The 14,195-nt window shown below is 41.6% G+C and overlaps 1 protein-coding gene across 2 annotated transcripts in view; it reads right to left on the bottom strand.

Moving 5' to 3' along the window:
* IQGAP1 (IQ motif containing GTPase activating protein 1) overlaps nt 1–14,195 on the bottom strand; it is a 78,371-nt gene that overhangs the window by 41,885 nt on the left and 22,291 nt on the right. For both annotated transcript variants that reach the window (XM_061553801.1, XM_061553802.1), the window contains exons 3-8: nt 10,019–10,175; nt 8,235–8,312; nt 7,239–7,315; nt 6,830–6,897; nt 1,880–1,993; nt 102–280 (exon numbers count right to left, since the gene is read on the bottom strand). In XM_061553801.1, the coding sequence (XP_061409785.1) occupies nt 102–280; nt 1,880–1,993; nt 6,830–6,897; nt 7,239–7,315; nt 8,235–8,312; nt 10,019–10,175 (673 nt within the window). The remainder of the gene's footprint in view (nt 1–101; nt 281–1,879; nt 1,994–6,829; nt 6,898–7,238; nt 7,316–8,234; nt 8,313–10,018; nt 10,176–14,195) is intronic.

Genomic DNA, 14,195 nt, shown 5'->3' with positions numbered 1-14,195 from the left:
AGGGTAAGCCATCGTAGTACCACTCTCATTGAACAGAGGCTATACACAAGTGGGCGAACCGTGCAGGTTGACAGCACGGATGGCTTAGAAGAGCGCATCACCTTATTGCGGGCGTTGGTGGCCTTGTCCTGCTTGGCATGCAACAGCGTCTCCTGGTAGACCGGTGACAGCGGCTCGTTCAGGTTAACCAGCATGGCATTGGGGTTGCGCAGTGCCACCATGGTCTCCTTGGCCACGCCATGATCGATCGCCTCGTTAATGGCAATCACGGCCGCGTGCACTGCAAGCAGACACCAGACGCACCGTTTGTGCGTGTCCGTGTATGAACACATGTGCTGAGCAAATGTTCCTTCGTGTATTATATTCCAGCAACTGGGTTGCGGGGACGAGCGATCTAAACTGAGCTCAAGCAAGTATCTACCATCAAAAGGTCTGATATTCAGTATATTTAAAAGATTACCGATGAACGAACACAAGAATAGGTTTTCCCTTTTTTCTGGCAACAAATCAGGTGTTGAGATGTTAAAAACACTAAACTGAAACCTTTGACAAGGAATCATGTCTGCATTAACCACAATACTTGTGGTCAGAATGCAAAACAAAAAACCTACTCTGATAATGCATTGTCTTTGAAACCGATTGGTCCACACCAGACAGCTTTCTTTTGAGCCTAGTCCCAAACGGTGCTCGACCAGAGGACGCCAAAAGGCATCCTCTGGTCTAAGGCAAAGGAGGTCCCATGATGTAGCTGCTCACCCTAAGCTCTCATTACTCTGATATTACTTGGCTTTGTGCTGTACGCCTTTTGGTGTCCTCTGGTCTAACACCGTTTGAGACTAGGCTCAAAATAAAGCTCTGGTATGGACCAATCCGTTGAAAAGACAATGCATATATTAGCAGAGTATGTTTTTTGTTTTCATTCTGACCAGAAGTATTGCGGTTGGTTAATGCAGATATGATTCTTTGTAAAAGGTTTCAGTTTGGTGTTTTAACATCTCAACACCTGCTTTGTTGTCAGAATAAAGGGGAAAACCTATTATCATATTTTGGTACTGGCAAAGAAGGTCCCATAATGATGAACTAACACGTTATACATTTGCGTTCAATCAGAATAATTGCGTGGGCATATTGTGTATGTACACGTTTTTTTATTTTTAAGCATGGCACAAATTCATGGCTTTTTCTGTATTTCTATTCTCATTTGGATTTTACAAATGCATCAGTAGACAATTTTAAGGGAACCGGTAAGCTACGTATTACTATGCTTAGGAAAGATTGTGTCCATCTATCCAAGCACAACTCGCATTAAAAAAAAACTATAGAATCCATAAACCAATAATGCACAGCCTACCACACTGCTGAAAATATGGATGGGGAGATTATTCACAAAAACATGTTTCTTTCATTTGAAATGAAATGGATACGTGCGGCGCAATTAACGCACATGCAATGCCCCCATTAACCACAGAGAGCGCCATTGCTCATTTGTTACACGCTGACGAAGTGTATCTTTGGAAGTGCTTGTATGCGTTCACCTCCTTGCAAGTTCTTAATCTCGTAGTCATCACCCTAACACAACGGAGGGCTCCGAAAAATAGTCTGGATTGCCAGACTGATAATGTGCACGTTGGCATTTGGCAGTATTTAGTGGGTGAGTCACTGCAAAAGCACTGATTTCCATAACCACCGACTGAAAATAAATGAAAACTGAAAGGATTAAATGCACGACTGCCCAGCATTAAAACAGAAACATAACTGACAAACGAACACTCTGAATAACAAAACTCGACATACAACAAAATACATTTGCAAAGACTTCTGAAATGCACGAGGAAACAGTCCCTGTAAGACAACTGTGCCAGTGGCGGGAGACACGTACGTGCAGCCTCGTCCACAGACAGCTCGTTCGCCAGGATTCCGCCGATCTTGCTGAATGCCGGCATTTGAATGCCGTACTTTTCCAGCTCCTTGCGCATGTTGTTGATCTCCTCCTCTGTGAACACAACGGTCATGGCCATAAGCACAGAGCTCTGAAATTACACACACCGTGCGCGCACGCGCACAACCATATAATTGCTCAATTGAAATTTGGGCCATTGCTTGAAATATCCGCCGATTATATACAATATACACGTTTGTTATGAGGCATTCAGACGAGTTTTTATGATATGCGATATCTGATCAAGTGGGCTTGTGCAGGACATGTCGCTTAGAAGTGATGCGAGCCAGTGAGGGAGACTAAATAATGAGTGACAGTCAAAGAAGGAAAATACATCCAAGAGGATGTCCACCATGGAGATGGAGTGATGAGATTGTGTCCAGGTGCTGGATGAATTGTTCATTCATTCATGGGACAGTGAGGGATGACGATGGCTTAGAGGGGTCTTCTCATCCAGCAGTGGATTGATCATGGCAATGAGGACGATATGATCAGTCATCATCCGAATACAAAGTCTTTCAAATAATGCCAGAGATATACCCTTTCAATGATACTTTAGAACAATGCGATGTAAATACTGATTCTTACAATAGCCAGCTTCACACTAAGAACACAGCAACAACAGCTGAAAAACTAACATATGAAAACGAATTTCAAGGGTATTAAAACAGAAATTTGTTGTGGGATGGGATTTGTAAGGCTATAATTTGTGCATAATAAAGGCATTCTCTTTTCGAATACTTGCTTTTAAAACATTTTGTAATTTTAGACCAGTCTCACAGTAACGTGTGTCTACAAACTGCATAGAAAATAACATGGCAAGAAGGAGTGACACCTCACAATTTCGGGTCCAAACTGGCTCTAGCCAAACTAAGCTGGGTAACTCATACAAGTGTCACATGACATTATCAGCTGCCGCCAGATTGTGGAAATTGCGCATGTGCTCATTTGAAGACAAGCACGCACATCCAGTGCAACCACCATGCAAGTGTAAATGTCACCTGTCTCGCCACGTCAAAGCTGTCATTTTCGCATACCCAATTACAATGCGACACACGAATGTTAGTAAATAAACAGGCTGTCCATTATGGACAGAGGTGACTCGGGGTTCGAATTCTGAATGCCACTCACGTTCGCACCGTGATTTCAAGTGTAGCGAGCCCACGGTATCATCCCAGTCACAAATGAGCGCGTGAAAAATACCAATCGCGTAAAATGTCGTTCACTTTATTTCGTGCATTTCAGCTGCGGGTATTAAAGGTTTTTGTTGGTTTACTGGCATGCAGTGGAACCTCTTCCTGAAAGGTATGAAGAAGTGCAATCTCGAGTGTTGGGTGGCTAGCCTCTTGAAGTGACACTTGGGATTAGTTTGCCATCGTCCAGAGCTGATTACTTAGTAATGTATTAACCTGCAGACTGAGAATTCTGATAGCGTGTTCATCTCATCACATGACCCACGTGGGAATACAAATTTTTGTTCAAATGAGCAGAACTATGATGTGACAATGTACAATTTTAATTTGAAGAACTATCAACAATTCCGTATATTAAAAAAAAAATGCTCGTGACAATAGCTGTATGAATTTCGATTTAAAGCTTTCGTGACTGCAGGGATTCATCTTCTTGGTTCTTTCGGTAAAGTCACGTAGAAGGGAAATAGCAGCCGTCCTCAGGTGAAGAACAGGGCTGTCGGAAAGACAGCGTCTGACTCCATTCTATGAGACTTTACCGAAAGAACCAAGAAAATAGCTGTATGTTTAATCAATGAGATGTTTGAAGTTCAATACATAATTAGTCCACTGAAGGTATCGTTCAAATCATTTTAAATCCAACACCACCAATCCTGTTGTCTTTATCGAGCTCAAAGCTCTAAATATTTACGATCGCTACCCAAGGCTGGGTTGATGCATTAATGGCACATACTGTATACCAGTAAAAAAACATACAGCATTGGGAAATCGGGCAACTTGGGAGTTTATGTCTCCATAGAGAAGTCAAGTTGTTGCAGTAAGTGCATTCAGAGTGTTCTCAAAGTGGTGCATGAAGAATTCACTAAGTACTGTATTCATAAAGTACAGTACTGTACAAATTATAAATCATGTTAGAAACTATTGTAAGCAGTAGGAGTAAAATATGAATGAATGTATTAAAACATGCCGATGAAAAAGAAGCTGTGAGCACAACTGTGTTATCTGTTCATAACAAGATGAGACAATGGATGTGCCTTCAACAGCTGCATTAAAATTGTATGAAAATGTGTTTTAAAGGCTCGCGAACACTAAAGAAAAAAAATTTCAACTCAGGAATAAAAATATTAAGTTGTCCTCATGCACAATTTAAGCGAAATGTATTTTCACGCCCTCATGCCCCCACCCCCCCACTGCTGAATATGTTAGCAATTCAACAATCCAATTTGACAACGAAATAAAAAAAAATGTCCCAAGCTAACTGCTTAGCCCTTGCAACCGTCATTCTATTAATGGTAAATTGCCAGTGACTAAGTAACATTCATACACCCAGTGCTTTTGCTGTGGCAGGAAGCCACCCCCAGTATGTGTGGGTGGTAGTAGCCATGGGTGTGGGAGGGGAGTGCGGCTCTGTCTAACTTAATTCCTTCCTTGAGTCTAACCAGGCTCAACTCCAGACGTGTATCTATGTGGGGCAGCAAACGGTGATGTCACCGGCATTACAGACTTACAGATTGTCGCTTTTGTGGGCCGTGTGCCACGATGGGCTTTTTGCCACAGCTGCAGTACATTTGTGAATAGGTAACTATTTTCTACTGCTCGTATTAATTACAGTATTATTTTTTATATTGTGGAGTTACGAATGACAAACAACAAGCACGTAATAAAGGAATTAACTAAAACGTGTAACACTCTCCCCAAGCCAAGGTCTGTGCGAAGGTATCAATATTTAATATGAACGTTTGCCAGCTGTACAAATGTCTTCTCCGTTACATGTGCATCGATGTATCTATGCTGTAGACACACACACAGGTTACGTACAAGCGCTTTACAAACATAAAATGGCGTAGGAAAAGTATGTTTTGCTTGGATTGAATAACTAACGTTTTATTTCAATTGCCTAACACCTCAGCAATAAAGAGCCTAGCTTGGATTAGACCCGGATCAAGGACACCCAGAAGCCAGCCAGTGATGACTTGGCAGAGGTAACATGAAAGGCACGGTGTATCCTGGGCAGGGCTGAACCCGGTTACAGCAGGATTGAGCAGATCCCATCCAGAAAAAAAACGATCAGCTGCACTTGCAAATGCTTTTTGTCAATAGGCGCCCAGAGCAACACATCATGCCCTTTGACACTCCAGACTAAATAAAGCCTCTGCACTACTGTAGAGGGGGGTCAGGTCAGGGTAACCACATCAAAGTATTTTGTTCATACCAATGCTAACTCGCAATCGTTAAAATTATTGCTTATACGCATTCACCGAATTATATAATAGCACCAATTACACGACAAATAACTACGAGACATTGGTGAGGTGTAGAAGAGTGATGTTTAAACATACAACATATTAGCCATCCTTTTAAAGCAAAAGTTCCGCGGGTTCCTGCTAGTAACTCTAATATACGATCATTTATCAACTTGTCACGTGGTTGTCCTATGAAATGACGTCAGCCATGGGAATGCGGAATTTCCACAACTCGAGACCACGAAGAAAAAACAGCACTGCTCCTTGGCTTATTTTGAGCAGGGAAACACTGACTTGGCCTCACCCATTACATAAGATGGGGTGCATATACATCCAATATTCACACGATTGTTTTCATCAATGTGATGCTTTTATCATTGAAATACTGTAGTCCACTTCATGTTTACTCCCCACCTGTGGAGATAAATGTGCCAAAGACACACAATGAGCAATTTGGTGAATACAATGGTTCACGGTTTAAGTAAATATGTCTGTTGACCCACGACAAAGTACTTTGTTTGGATTCCTTGCACTGAAACTCTGCACGTGTTCCGTAATACGTAAATATCCTAAATCTATGAGCAGTCACAATTTCTCAGAAAACAATCTATTTATACAGAGCCTCATTACAGAAACCTATTATTTTAAAGTGTTAATCGGTTCAGTTACGCAAAGATGATTGTTGTGAACACCGTTATATCTGCGTACTCTTTTGCTTGGGTTTAATTTGTATATGCAACAACGTTTTATGATCTGTCTCCTTGTATCACCAAGCCAATGACCAAATCGCCTTGAACGTGCCCAATCTCATCAGCTCTTTGAAGACAAACACAGGATTGAGCCTGGATAGTGCTTGGATGGGTAACAAGCATACATATAAAACAGGTGTTCTAAATTTTTACAGGTCGACGTAGCAGCTTCCATGTTGATACTCCTGGCATTTACCAACCTGCACGTAAAACAATATTCGGGAGGCCCTCATGCAACAGTGGACTAATAAATGAGCTCAAAATGTACACATGTACCACGCCTCCGATTATCACGATTGGCTACGTACGGTGCGAAAGAAGTTCTACATACATCTTACTGGCTGGCTCTCACATGACGGACACTTTTTAATCTCAACGGCTTCTCATCTGCTTCTAAAAAATATGTATCCACGTCAACACGTATGATTCTCTTATGAATACACGTCGAATGGTATTGGCCATGACTTTCGAGGGACCACTTATAAATGAGGACAAGATTTGGCACGGAAGGCATCCTTGGGTTACTGGGGCAAGGGTATGAATTTCTTCATCTGTGCTGCGTGTACACACTTAAATCTTACTACAGCATTTGTGTGCATGCATCAGATTGTTCAGTGGACACACCACACACACCAAACGAGTTGGGAATGTACTTGGTGCCGAGCACGCAGGTTCAAGAGACACAATTGCCAGCCTTGTTTCACTTACCGGTGAAATTTACTTTCCCATACAGGTCTTGTATCTGGGGTGCAATGCCCAGCTTGAACAAATACAGGCTAGAAAACAGAACATGAGAGCCAGATTAAAGAGGATTATCAATAAATAAGTCCATGTTATTTTTTAACCAAAGTTCTGTTTAGAATGCTTAAGTATTTTGAAAGCAGGAGAACAAACTTTTTCCAAAGAAAAGCCACACAAACAAGGATATCACACTCAAAACCTATAGATCGGTCAGTGACCTCCACGATGTTTCGATTTAAAGCTTTCGTGACTGCAGGGATTCATCTTCAGGTCATGCAAATGTGCACTTGGAAAAAAACAGGCAAGACGAATGCAAAGAATGCTGTGGATTTATGCTTCTGCAAAGTATGGCTTTTTTTGTGCCAGCCTTCTTCACCTGAGCGCATGGATGCAGTAGATAGACCGTGGCATGTTTTTCCGGTCGTATATGTCTGTCGTCTCGGGGTAGAAGATCTGGGTAAAAAAAACACACACACATTCACAAAAATGTATAATGGTGAAGCAAGCGTTCAGCAGTAAGATACTTGCCAACAATTTTATTCCGCATAAGATAAGAGTTATGCACAAAAAAACAAGTGGATATGATATATTGCCACTATTCAGTGCACGATGTTGCCGAATCTGGGTTTATCTATATTAACATGTTTAACCTCTTGAAGGAAGTTTGCGCTTCCATTCCTGTATTTATAAGATCCTAGTGAAAATTTAAAGCTATAAAGTCACTGAATAACAATGTTGAATGGTAACTTAGTAGGTTAAGCAGACCATTTAAATATGTGCATAAAACACATATATATGCATCGTGTAGTTGGCAATTCAACAAGATCAAGTGAATGGTACACACATCAAAGCACAGTATTGTTAGCTAAAAAAACCTTAGACATTGCTGAAGGCACAAGTAGAGCGTTTTGGTCATGGGGAAAGATAATCCCCCTAATTATAACAAAATGCTTCTAATTTGATTGCAATTTAAATCAGATTATTTTGAACTCTTACAGTAAGACCATGAATACATTTTTCTACTGAAGCAATACTGGCATAACACATGCAAAATAGTCTTACGTCACATTTTAGCAGCTGCACAAAGGCAAAATTACAATTTCAATTGACAGGTATTAATAAGAGTGACTATATTTCATGAATAAAAAATAATTACCCATGAATGGTGGCTTTTTTTTCATATTCTAGTTTACATAATGCTGAGCACAGGATGAAAAACATAATGCAGCCTCATCTCTCTCTTCCATGTGCTCTGAACAACACATTAGAGGCACGGCCCATCACACACACCCACAGCAGACAGCTGTGCAAGCAAGTGGATTGGCTCTCTCAGGGTGTTGTTGGGGCAAGGGTCAACTTTCCCGTCGCTCACCTTGGGCAGACCGATGGCTTCCATGGCTCGAAGCCAGTGGATGATGTTGTCAGTGTGTCGAAAATGCAGTCCCATGGCCTGCATGCAATATAAGGCAAGCACAGGCAGTCGCACAATTAAGCTCTTGTGGCTTCTGTACGTGCCACCGAGGGGGTTCATTTAGCAAAAAACAGGATAACCGCAGCCAGTGCTTTCCACACTGCCACAATCCTCAGGTTGTTATTGTCTTGAATTATGCTCATTATCTGGCGATGCTGCGTTGGCAGTGGCACACAAGCACAAATAACAAAAAACTCAACATTTGTGAAGAGGACTGCCTTCAGGATACATATTCTATTTACATGATATGAAGAAGAGTCATTGCCTGAAACATCTATTTTATAATTTTCCTGTTCAGACAGTGTTTTTGGCTAATTTGTGAGTGCCTTCTTCCAAGCAAACGGTGTGCCTCTTCCTTAAGATGGCAAATCGCAGGGCATATTCCCGCAGTACCCACAGCGATTGAGCCAATTTGGGTACAAAATTGTTTGTTTTGAAATATCATCCTGTAGATAAATGGCAATGTGTGTTTCATCCCAATAGATGAGCAGTGCCCAGAGCTTTACAATGACACCATTGTGCCCATCACAAGTATCCTCCAATTACAGTCAGCCAAGGGGGGGATTTCCGGCAGAAAATGTGTCTCGGGCATTGGCCTCGAGCCAAGAGGGTTTTAAGTGACATACTTAGGCAAATACAATCTTCAATATGAGCAATTTTCTTTTTAAGTGCATAACAAGCATCCCCTGAACTGATTATTGCAAGTGCTCGATCACTACAGGTTAATAAGGTAGGCTCTCTTTAGTTGAATAAAATGTAAGGTTAGTCTTGTTCAATGTTGTACTCCAACTACATTTGACATATAAATTAATAAATGTTCAAGTATCCCCACACGCAAATTAGCATAGGATGGTGTTCTTGGTAAACCAGAGCTGGTGGTGAAACTCCACATTGCCGTGGCGGGGACCAGTCTATCCACAAAACAACCAATGTTGACATTCCACAACGCATTTAATCAACTCTTAGTAAATTACTCAACTGTCATTCTGTACATCACAAATGCCTCATCGGGTAAATGTTTATGTATTTGTTGACTTATGAACATTCTTAATAATTTGGCCCAGGAATGCATTTCTAGGTGGATTGTGCCTTGTTCTCACAGGGAACCTATATTCCCACAATGCAATGCGCCAAGCAACATTATAACTTTACTGTGACTCAATAGCTATTATCAAGTAACTATTCACATGCCAAAAAAAATTGCCATCTGAAAACATTTTGTACATTTAATTCTCATCAGGCCCCATGGTGTAAAGTGCAGTCTCCAAAACGTATTTACTCTCTCTCTCTCTGGCCCTGCAATTTAATTGTGATGGGCACGGTTGGGTACATACGGTGTATCAGAAGTTCAACATACATGCAATGAAGAAGGGCCAGTGGTCCAAAACCTGGCCTATTATAGAAATGTGTTCATCTAAGGCGGTGTATTGAGGAAAGCGTTATTTTTTTTAAACTGTGCTTGTGCACCACTTCCAACATAGCATCACCACATAATAGATTTAACTTCTGGACTCGTGGTTCAACTAAAGGTTGTTAAGCATCCTTTTTTTACTTCAGGCTAAGTAAGAGACAGCTTGGGGACTTTACAATGTCACAATATATACACCGTTAGGTTTTGATGTGACACAACAAGTCTGCTCTGAATAAATATTCTGAAGCAGACGACGGTGCGGTGGAAGAGGTGCCTTGTAGCGCGTCTGCTCTTTGTCGTAGATCTTCCTCAGCGACACGACTTCCGGAGCGAAGAAGTTCCCCAGCTTGGAGAGGAAGACGCCATTCATGAGACCCTCCTCCAGTTCGGTGGTCGGGGGGAGCTCCTCATTGAGGCACGCTTCCATCCACCTGTGCGCATGCACACACAGCAGCAGCAACATGCCGATGAGCCTCCCCTTTTTCTACATTTTTACGAGGTCGCACTCATTACACATAAAAGTGCTTTCTCCCACAAATGAACGACAATACCATGCCGATCTCGTCAAGGAGCATAAATCATCACGCGAACTCCGGTCACCCTCGGATCATCGTTTGGCTAGCCATCAAACAAAGACGGTCACCGTATCGCACACTTTCAGATGGATGCTCTTCTGCTGCTGTCTGGAACGCTCTTGCTTCCGATACTAGGAAGCCACTGGAGCTATGCACTTTTAAATCTAGATGAAGAACTAATTTCTTTAAAACTATTTTTTGTGTTTAGTTTGTTGTCCCTTCCCCGCACCTCCGATTAACATGGTTCGCTACGTACGGTGCGAAAGAGGTTCAACATATATGCATACATACATGTATTTAAAAAATAATTTTATCCCGACTGTCAGTCAGGGAAAAGCATAATTTCAGCAAAACTCTTCGTGCTAGAGAATAACCTAGGAAAGTGGACACCACAGAGCAAGTGGCTTCTGGTGCAGGTGCAGAAGGTGGGGAACAATGCTTTCCCACATCCCCTCCCCCTCACCGAGACTAATGTTCATTGTGTTCCAGTCAAGTCCCATTATTTTAATTCTCAGATATGGAATTAAGCTAAATTATGTGCAGAACCAATTTAATGGGCATGTGTTTTTGCGCAGTCACTGGTCACTGACCGAGGCCATCAACGAACTCCACTTGAAACCCACGAGGCTATTTAACCACGACCGTTTTCACAGCTCCAATAATCATTACCAAGCATCATGGGTTACTGTCCTGAAAGCGAGCACAACATAAATAAATGTTCCCATGCTCGAACTCGTGTGGAACAAAGCTCATATCAATTGCAGCCCTGAGAGAGGACAATAAATTGCACATTGCTATGGCAAAATCCAATATCTTCATTTAAAAAACTTGTCATGACTACCCACAAGATGTTTCTCAATTTAAGGGCACCCAGAGGCATGAAGGGCGAGAAATTAAATTCACGACCTATCAAATGTGTCACTGTGCCACTTGGCCAGATTGTAAACTTAGCACAGTGGGGGGGGAGGTGGGGTGTTCAATTTCAATACACACTAAATAACGAATAGTCCAGTGTTTGTTTTAAGATTGTATTTCAATCGCGACTTTTTGTAGGTTCACTTTAATTTTCGCTTGTAAGCTAATAGCACATAATTGAGAGTAAAGGATAGTTTTTCTAACCAAATAACCCGGAGACCAGTAACACTCACCGCGACAGTTTCCTAAATTATATTGATACAAGTGTGTTTACTTTGTACATGATTAAAGTCAAGCTCCACTGGGAGAGAAGCATGTTATGTAAATGAAGCCGTTCAACTGCAGAGAACACAGAATTGCAGAAGGAGATAACACAATGTGAGATGCAGAAGGAATTAACTGGTTCACAGCAAAATACACCTATTCAAGTGCTTCAACAAACTAAGGACTCTACCAGCTCTTATAAATAACCTTTAAACACGCTTTTTATTAACTCACTCTGTCTGTTGTTCTTGTCGTCGTCGTATCCTCAAATTAAACTCAATTTTAACCCACTTCCCAATGTGGTATCGACTGCAAACTTGGTATACATTATTTTTAAACATTCTTTTTTTATATGTTATGTTTCGGCTTGGGTCTAATTGCCCACGGCCTACTGACGTTGGCTGTAATTGGCCACGGTCCCTTACGTTATGGCAAGCTTCGGGGCCACTTCATGGAGTCGTGGAGTTCTGCCATTACTAGTACATTTCATAAAAGTTTTTTTGTTTTTTTAAAATGTTACTTATTTTCTTAAAGCGAGCACAACATTATCTGCCGAGGTTTAATTGAAGCATACAAATCACAAAGGTAATGAGCCGTTTCAGGGTATTTAAAAACAACTTTCACATCTGCCGAGGATGCAATGCTCAATGTCTGTGTATAAACAGATGAATACATAATATAGATACTGTACATGCTTAAATAAATAACCAGGATAACAACCACATTGTAGCAACATTCAGCTTGACAACAATGGCTCTGAATGGAAGGCATGAGATGACATTCAATATGCACGGAGACAAGAGAGGCAGGGCATCGGTGCACAACACTGGCAAAGACATCCATTTCACAGGTAGCGGATGCATTAAATGTATTATTAATATACACAACGCAGCACACTGCTGGATGAGGGCCTCCCCACGCCGCACAAGTCAAAAGGTTTATTTAACCATCTTTCATCACGTGCTGGCCAGTGTGCGTTGGTCAAGGCAGGGGATGTACCGTGGGAGCATAACGTATATAATTGATTTTTACCACAAAAAAACTAAACTGTACTAAAACAAACAGAAATTTACATGGTAAGGCCCACTGATCTATATAGCTTTTTCAGAAGCGACCTGGCCGCAAATGATAGCCCAATTAAGTGGCTTATCACGTGGAAATTTATATATTTAGAAACAGACGCGTGTTGATTTTAAATGTGGAGGGAAAAACCGGAGGACCCGGAGAAAAATCCACCAGACCACGGGGAGAACATGCACACTCCAAATATACAGGCGTCAGGGTCGGGATCGAACCCACGACCTCCTGTATACAAGGTGAGGGAGTGTGTACCTGTTGTGCATGGTGGTCACTTATTTAAGCACTATCCAAGCTTTGCTTCTGATATCTGAAAAGCCCGGGCACATTTATGAGTGATTTGGACATAGGCATTGAACATGTGCATCAAAGACAACTCAACACATACCCATTCAAGACAGCGGTGTTAAGCCAGGGACATTTAAAACAACCCTCGGTTTTCTAATAACTTGCTCCACCAGATCATTCTGTACTTGGGAAAAGAACTTACCAAGAGCCAACTCCTTCACATAATTGGACTTGTGTATGTCGGCAACTATGGATAAAAATGACATGTGCTTATTTTGGCGATGCGAGACTACAGAAGCTCTTTGCAGACCACATCCTGCAATCTTTGGTGTGTCTGTTTAAATAGCCATCTAGAGCCAAGAAGAGGTTTATTTTGGTACTGTCCAAAACATATTTTTCTGTGATATCGCCTGTGAAACCACAAAACTGTACTCAAACTGGAGTAGGCTTGGCAGTCTAAATAAAGATTCTAAATCTGCTTGAGAGTCAAGAACATAAAGCTCTATTTTCAATTAAATGTTTTGTCCTGGTATATTCTATAATCCAAGCAGAATTGAGCCTGGATCGTGCTTGTATGGGCGGCCACTAGTATGAAGATGTGCGGTGGACAGCAGACGAGCAAAATGTTGTGCACACTTCATTGCACCCATGTCTATGCTCCCTGCCTTCACCAACCAACATTGACTAGCGCAGTGAAGTATGGTCAGATAACCTCGATGACCCACATGGTGTGGAGAAGCTCTGGTCCAGCAGTGGATTGACAAAGGGTTGTACATGTACAAAGTCCAAAGAACAAGTGAATCAGCACATTGCAAGTGAATGTCAATTCTTTTTTGATCACATAGCAGAACATACCAACTACAATCTGGTTTCAGTGAGAAGAATTTTGAGAACAGGCAACAAGATGACTCTGATGTGTTATAGAGATAATGCCAAAAGCACACACAGTGCTAATAATGAACACTCAGCCTCACACATGCTGGTGGCCTATCTGACGTGCATCAGAACAGCTGTTGAGCAGCAAGACCTTATGTAGCCTATAGGATACAATGAAGGCTGCAGCAGTGCTGCAGTGGCACGACAACCTACTAAACGGTGATAAATGCAGTACTTTGACAACAGTTCTGGAGCTAATGGGCTGCCTGTGAAACAGGATGTTCTGGCAAAACAACAGACCGGAACAGCAACATTGAAAAGCAACGGATAGCAGTCACATGGGTATATTTTACAAATGCTAAATTAAAATCCGAAAAAATATATTTTAAAAAACTTAATCGCCGTTATGAATAGGTTTGTAAATAATTAAAGTGTGTTTCAGTGTCCATCACCATG

This window comes from Lethenteron reissneri, chromosome 18 (assembly GCF_015708825.2).
Source record: "Lethenteron reissneri isolate LAM-NWPU_2019-01 chromosome 18, ASM1570882v1, whole genome shotgun sequence".
Classification (NCBI taxonomy): domain Eukaryota; kingdom Metazoa; phylum Chordata; class Hyperoartia; order Petromyzontiformes; family Petromyzontidae; genus Lethenteron; species Lethenteron reissneri.
Note: the sequence above shows the minus strand (reverse complement) of the source record. Positions and strands in the feature narration are given on the sequence as shown.